This window comes from Eurosta solidaginis, chromosome X, assembly GCF_040869045.1.
Source record: "Eurosta solidaginis isolate ZX-2024a chromosome X, ASM4086904v1, whole genome shotgun sequence".
NCBI lineage: Eukaryota > Metazoa > Arthropoda > Insecta > Diptera > Tephritidae > Eurosta > Eurosta solidaginis.
The window spans coordinates 15,111,062-15,118,512 of NC_090324.1; the positions used below are offsets into that span (position 1 = coordinate 15,111,062).

The following is a 7,451-nucleotide window of genomic DNA, read 5'->3' on the forward strand; positions in this document are numbered from 1 at the left end:
TTCGCTGAGGAAATGGACCGCAAACTCAAACAAACTACTTAAAGGCCTACAAAAGGCTCACCTCCTAAACGAAGATTTCCTAGACTTCGAGGATACCAGTATGGTTAAAGCACTTGGCATCAGGTGGAACGCCCACGCAGATACCTTTTACTTCAAAACGAAACCCATAGAGGAACAGTCTAGCTTTACAAAACGGAAAATTTTGTCGGCGATAGCAAAATTATTTGACCCCTTAGGGTGGCTGGCACCATTCTTGGTTACCGCCAAAATGTTGATGCAAGGCATCTGGTTAGAGGGAACAGGCTGGGATGAAACCGTGTCGCCAGTATCGCTGGATCGGTGGCAAAGTTTCATTGAAAGTTACCAGCACATAGAAAAAATTAAGATCCCACGCTGGGTACACTTTTCACCAACAGCCATAGTGGAGATCCACGGATTCTGTGACGCGTCAGAAAAAGCATACGCAGCCACCGTCTACCTGCGCGTCAATATTAATGAGCGAATATTTGTAAGCCTGTTGTTAGCCAAATCAAGAGTCGCGCCAGTAAAAACTATCTCCTTACCAAGACTAGAACTTTGTGGAGCAGTTCTCCTTTCAGAAACCCTAGAGTCTATCAACAAGAACCTTAATTTAGGCAAACATAAAACCTTATTATGGACTGACTCAACGATTGTCTTAGCCTGGTTACGGAAACCACCGTGTTCATGGTCAACCTTCGTGGCCCACCGTGGGATAAAGATAATAGACCAAGTTGGGAACACGGACTGGCGTCATGTGGACTCAGCGTCCAACCCTGCAGACTTAGCCAGTAGAGGGCTTTTAGGGCAAGAACTAGTGAACAATTCCTTGTGGTGGGAAGGCCCATCTTGGCTGCAGCAAGATGGCAAAGAATGGCCAAACCAGGAAATAAGCTACACCACAACCATGGAAGAAAAAAGGTTACAAGTCCGCACATCCTCGCTTAACCGAAAAGACGAAGATATTGTAGACAGGTTTTCCGACCTTTCCCGGGCTTTAAGAGTTGGGTCCTATGTTCTACGGTTCTACAAAAGGACTCATCTGAAAAACCTCCTTCAATGAAACATCACTGACGATTTCACCCATCGAGATTAAAGCAACGATGTGTCGACTGATCGTCAATGCTCAACGAAGCCATTATGCGGAGGAGTACAGAACACTCAAAGAAAAAGGGTCAATCAAGCCAAAGAGCGATTTACAACCCTTGCACCCATTTCTCGATGAGTACGAGACAATCAGAGTCGGGGGGCGGCTCGAGGCGTCCAAGGACCTCTCGTATAACGAACGCCACCCCATAATTCTGCCTTATCACAGTGGACTGTCTCGTCTCATCACACGATTTGTCCATAAAATCTCGTTACATGGGGGAAATCAGCTTATGCTGCGCCTGATCCGCACACAGTACTGGATACCTCGCGTGAAAAATATGATACGATCAGAAATTCACAAGTGCAAGGTATGCGTAGTGCATAGGAAACAGGCGCAAACACAATTGATGGGCATTCTACCGACCGAACGAACCACCTATACCCGGGCATTCACTAACACCGGGGTAGATTTTGCCGGCCCCTTTGAGATAAAGAATTATCAAGGGCGAGGCTGTCGCGTGTCCAAGGGATATGTCTGCCTCTTTGTGTGTTTCTCCACTAAGGCCATCCACTTGGAAGCGACTACCGATCTGAGCACCCGGTCATTCTTGGCGGCTTTTGCCAGATTCGTCGCGCGACGAGGCTGCCCGAAGAATGAGTACAACGGAACCAATTTTGTCGGGGCATCCAGAGCCCTCAGGGCGGAGTTCAAAACCTTCATGGCTGACTCACGCGCCGGGGTAGTAACAACCTATACATACCAAAACCTGAACTGGCATTTTATTCCTGCGTCTGCTCCTCATATGGGGGGATTGTGGGAAGCGGGAGTGAAAAGTTTTAAATATCACTTCAAAAGGGTAGCATCCAACCTTAAATACACTTTTGAGGAATTTTCTACCCGGCTTTGCAGGATAGAATCCTGCCTCAACTCCCGCCCCCTAACGCCCTCTTCCAATCAACCGTCCGACCTAGAACCACTAACCCCGGGGCACTTTTTAATAGGGGGACACCTATTAGCACCCCCGGAGCCAGACGCGAACGAAAACCCCGCATCAATTATTAATCGATGGCAGCGACTAAAGGCCCTACTCCACACCTTTTGTCGACGATGGAAGACGGAATACCTCGTCGAACTCCAAAAAAAGAATAAATGGCGCCAACCTAAAGCAAACATGAAGCTTGACGATCTAGTTGTCATAAAAGAAGACAACCTGCAACCCAATGAGTGGAGGCTTGGGAGGGTTATCAATCTCCATCCGGGATCGGATGGACGAGTACGAGTAGTGGATCACATGACGGCAAAGGGAAAGGTTACAAGACCCCTCACTAAACTCGTGCTACTCCCATCCAGCGAAGAGGATCAGGGATTTAGAGAGCAGTAACCGAACCGACGACCCAGACCCGAAACACACAACCTACGACCACCACCACCCCCCCCCCCCCCCCTTCCCCCTTTTTTTTTCACCGACACATATTCTATGCCCACTGACATGAATGTGGCGTCCCACAAACTTAACTAATTAAACATGCGTTGAGAAATATTCACTGTAGAGGCTTGATAATAGGGACATGCTAGAACAACAAAGTTTTCGTGTATTTTTTTTGTCTAGCCGTCAAGCTGCCATAAAGCTATGAGTCATTAGCCACTATTTTTCAATTAACTCGCATGTTTTACTGTATTCTCAATCGGTATATATGCACATAAATCGTGCTAAAGCATATTATTATTGTCTCAGACGACCATGGCGTTTTCATCCTGAAGAAAACTTCAATCCGGGAAAACCAAAATTTCGACTTAAACAGTAATGGTATGCCAATGCTTTTAGCAAAACAACAAACATTATGAAACTTCAAAAAATCCCCAAATACGTCAAACAATTTTTTTTTGAGTGGACTACCTTCTTTTCTACACGATGTTGCATAGTTAAAAGTATTTGTGTGAGCACAAGCATAAAACAAAAGAATTAGAACTAAGGCCGTTTTCTTATATGAATTTAATAAGTGATCTGCCTTATACACACAAATTTTGGAAAAAATCTTTGAAGTTTACTTCAGAAAACGTCCCTAAAACTTTTAAAGCAAAAGCGCAATCATTTAACAGCCAAAAATATTACCTTGTGGCATTGATATACAGCATCCCTGAATCCATTCTCACTTCGGCCTTTGTTATTATTTGGACGAGTAGGTGAAGGTGGTGCATTTCCGCTTCGAATTGGAATTGGCGGCGGTCCACGGCGTGCTGGAAGTGGCGGTGGCGGATGCCTAGGTGCCAGAATTTCATCTTGTATTTCTTCATATATATTATAAGCACTACCATCGTAAAATGTTGAAGCACATTCTCGTATATCAAGTGATGTTTTGCTTTGACTGACGAGTTGGTGTGGATATGCTAAAAGAGAAGTGTCAGTAGGTGACTGCGATTTTGAGGAGAAAAGGCTCTCATTTCCATCATTACATACCTCCATATTTCCAACTCCTCCTACTACTGAATTCATATTCTTGTGTTAGGAAGATACTGGAAACGGCTGCATCGGCTGCGTCATTGTTGGTTGAGGTGGCAGGGGCTGTTTCGGTCCTTTCGATTACAACATTTCCGGTACTACGCTTATAACGCCTACATACTATTAAAAGATTTATTATAAACCAACATAAGACGTTGAAAGTCATAAAAGCATACCGATAACGCACTTTCAATGCCACGCATATTATTTGCGCCTGCTAGTAACTGCTTGGTATTGTCTTTACGCTCTGCTTCCGCTTCTCTCAAACGTTGTTCATTGTTTCACTATTCTTCCCATCTAATTCGTCAACCTCCTCTACCTCATCTTCATAACTGACAACACAATCTATGCTATTTCCATTACTGGCTCCTTGAATTTTACTTTTTTCCTTATCGGTTTCTGAGTGCAAAAGTGAAGTAATTGCTGAGATTTCTGTTTGCATAAAACCTGGCAATGCATCTTTGAATTCAATAATAATAACCTCCACAGCTAATTCGCCGTCCACTGCGTTTGGATCGGATGTACCCCAAATCTTCGTCGGTGTATTTATGTATGTATTTATTGTTGTGCTTTAAATGGAAGTTCTGATATTGTAGTCATTCAAGTTCTTAAATGTTAAAATTATAAACTGAAAAGAAAAAAATCTTACATTGTCTAAATTATTTAACATAATTGATTTAATTACATATAATATGAACGTAAGTTAAATACTAGATGATATCTACTCATTACTCTCCCATTCACTTTGTAAATTTTGCGCCTCCGATCTGTGCTGACGCATATGACCAGCCAGCCCTGCCATTTGTGCATAAGCACGTCCACAAAACTTGCATACAAACTTTTTCACTCCCAAATGCAAATATTTATGATGATATAAAGCGGTGGTACGTGCAAATGCTGCACCGCAAACACCACACCTATGTGAACGCTCTGAAGAATGCATAGGCTTGTGCTCGGTGAGTAGCGAGGATGACATAAATCGACATCCACATATGTCGCAACCGAATGGTTTTTCACCAGTATGTGTGCGTTTATGCACAACCAAAGCATCTTTTTTCCGAGTACGATATCCACATGTTTCACATACATAATTACGTCCTTCCGTATGGATTTTTGATGCACCTTTAAACGTGTTGCCGAAACGAATCCTTTCCCACAATTTTCATAATCTCAAACATGCTCTTTAATAGCTTTATGTGATAGCATATGTACACGCAATGAACGCGCGTTCTTATAGGTACGTGAACACTGTATACAAGGGAAGCCTATATGATCTTTACGTATATGTGAATCCAATGAACGTTGCTCAGCGTATTCTGCGCCACATTGCTCACACTTAAAATCCTTCGGACGTAGATGCTTCAGTTGTATATGCATTTTGAGAATGCAGTCAGCTGTGTAATATTTTTGACAATATTCACATTGGTATGATTTGGGATTTCGTGGTTTTTTTTCAATATGTGATTATCCTCATCCTCATCCACTATTGGCTTCCAATCACTATCTCCCTTCATACTATCAGCATCATCATCGTTATTAAAGTCATCATCAGTTAAATTTGTCGCAACATTGACGGCCTGATTTTCGTATTCAATGCTGTTATCAGCATTGGCTGCTGCCGCATTCGACTCTTTGGTGGCTGTAGTAATATTTTCAATTGTTACCGACCCATCCAGGATACGCACTGCATTTATGGCACCACTATCATTTAATTCAGCCAAATATTCAACATTTACGAATTCTTCATCTTTGATGCATGCCTCCAATTCACCATCATTTTCATTATCACTATCAATAGCATTGCCTCTCAGGTGTACATTCCGGTAGTGTAGCAAAAAATCGTCAAACTCGAAAAGTTTCATTTCGCAAAGCACACATACTATAGTAGAATTTGCGTTATCGTAGCAAACAATTTCTCCGCACCTTACGCTGTTTTCGGCTTGCCCATAAGTTGTAGGCAGAATACAATTTCGTAGCATCTTGCGTGCAGATACAAATTTTTCATTACAAAAGGTAATTGTATTTGCCTCGGAAACGATCCAACCAACGATATGAGGGTCGAGAGCTTGGCAAATTTGATATGGCTGCCATTTTCACAGCTGTGTCTTTGAGCGTTTGATTGGTTATCACTTTTCGTAAACGTAACTCACAGCAACGTTCAACCCGCTGATGGAGAATAACACTGATGGCGGTCATTTCAAGTTTGCGACATTTACGCGTCATCTCTTCAATGAAGTTGGTAGCATCGGATTCGCTAAGCGTGGCTAACTGTTGTAGTAGCTCATTTTTGTGCTCTAGGATACGTCGATTTTGTGTAGCACAACAGTGAAATAGTTTCGCTAAACGATTTCGGGATACACTTGTCTCGTCGTAGTAATGTATAATAGCAATATTCTCGTAAAATATGAGTATATTACGTTCATTAAATGCTTATCATAAGCATGATCTAAGAATTTTTGATGATTATCGAATTTTGCATCGCATGTAACACAACGCAACGAAACAATGCAATCCATATTGTTATAATGAATTTTACGTTCAGCATGCGCGTCAGAGACATGCGAACGAAATTCCAACGTTCATGTTGGCCCCAAACTGTGCAGCTCACCTGAAAGGAAAAGAAAGAAAATGAAAGTTAGTAATGTGTGCAATAAATACAATCGCTGCGTACCTCGTTTTTCTTTCTCAATGACAGGAAATTCATTGAAGGGTAATACAATCCACTCACAATAACACAATGTACACTACAAAAATTCATATGGTGTTGCCAGATGCTAAGGCGGCAAACCGGGAAAAACGCGATCACATTTATTTTTTTCCCCCTGCCTTCTTTGTTGGGCCGTGTTTTACGAATTTATAACCTGAAATAAATGATCTTCTCCAAATATCCTATTACCACCCAGATCAAATACACCTGATTTCTTATAGTGGGGTTAATGTACAATGTATTTATCACACTTTACAATAGTTTTTTGCTGATTACACTATACAAATATAAACTTAGGAGCGGAAATGTATAGTAAGATGTAGGGGCGTATATGGGCGTAACGCCTCAACCGATTCCCCCCCCCCCCCTCCCCCCACTCAGGTGTCCCTGCCCCTCGTGCAGGCTCCGCAGCTCCCTTTCTCCGTCTAACTCGTGGTACTGGCTTCACAATCTATAGACAACAAATGAAAAATAAGATTGTTTCAATCAATGTTTATATCAGATTAAGGAATAAATAAAACTTACCTCTGTTTTCTTTGGCACGTTCGGCATCCTTGATTGCTGCTTTAAAATGATTAATTAGCCACACAACCAAATACGTTCCACAAAAGTTACCCCCATGCGCCATCTGTCGGCAAAATACTGACAGCTGGCCAAAAGCTTACCGCGCGGCCACACTTAAAGCCAAATCTGTCAGATCGCACACGAAGCGCACCGTCATAGAGAAGTAATTGCCTTTTTAAACAAATGGCGTGGACATTAAGATAATTTACATAAAAACCACGTTGTATATCGGATTTGTGGTAAAAAAAAAAAAAAAACACAAAATCAAGGCTCTTGTGCAGCTAACTGCCTAAGTAATTGTAGCTTGTTGCCAACCTCTTGTGAATATCTTCTCAACACCCAACTCCCCTCAAGCATGATGAAATCCCCTCAAATTCTAAACCCTGACCAATGACAATTACCCCTTTTCAGGTCCAGTATGACCCGGTACACGACTCTACGCAGGAAGGCGGAACGCATGGCCCAGCGGTACCCGAAACCATGCCACCTGTGCGACAAACGACATCCGATCCGGTTATGCCCGGTCTACCGAGCCAAATCGGCCGAGGAAAGGCAAAGGGAAGCCGCATTAG

The 7,451-nt window shown here is 42.5% G+C and overlaps 1 protein-coding gene and 1 long non-coding RNA gene across 2 annotated transcripts; both read right to left on the bottom strand.

Moving 5' to 3' along the window:
- Window positions 1-3,016: 3,016 nt before the first annotated feature.
- LOC137234418 (uncharacterized) lies at window positions 3,017-3,907 on the bottom strand. The gene is made up of 3 exons (XR_010947806.1): window positions 3,785-3,907; window positions 3,567-3,728; window positions 3,017-3,496 (listed from the first exon to the last, which is right to left on the bottom strand). It is a non-coding gene; the product is annotated as an uncharacterized lncRNA (long non-coding RNA).
- A 2-nt stretch (window positions 3,908-3,909) lies between these two features.
- Window positions 3,910-6,366, bottom strand: LOC137234791 (uncharacterized; the record flags this gene model as incomplete). Its single annotated transcript, XM_067758200.1, is given in 4 exon segments — window positions 3,910-4,140; window positions 5,586-6,037; window positions 6,108-6,216; window positions 6,280-6,366. Coding segments are annotated over 4 exon segments (879 nt in total), but the record flags the coding sequence as incomplete, so codon positions are not given.
- Window positions 6,367-7,451: the final 1,085 nt, after the last annotated feature.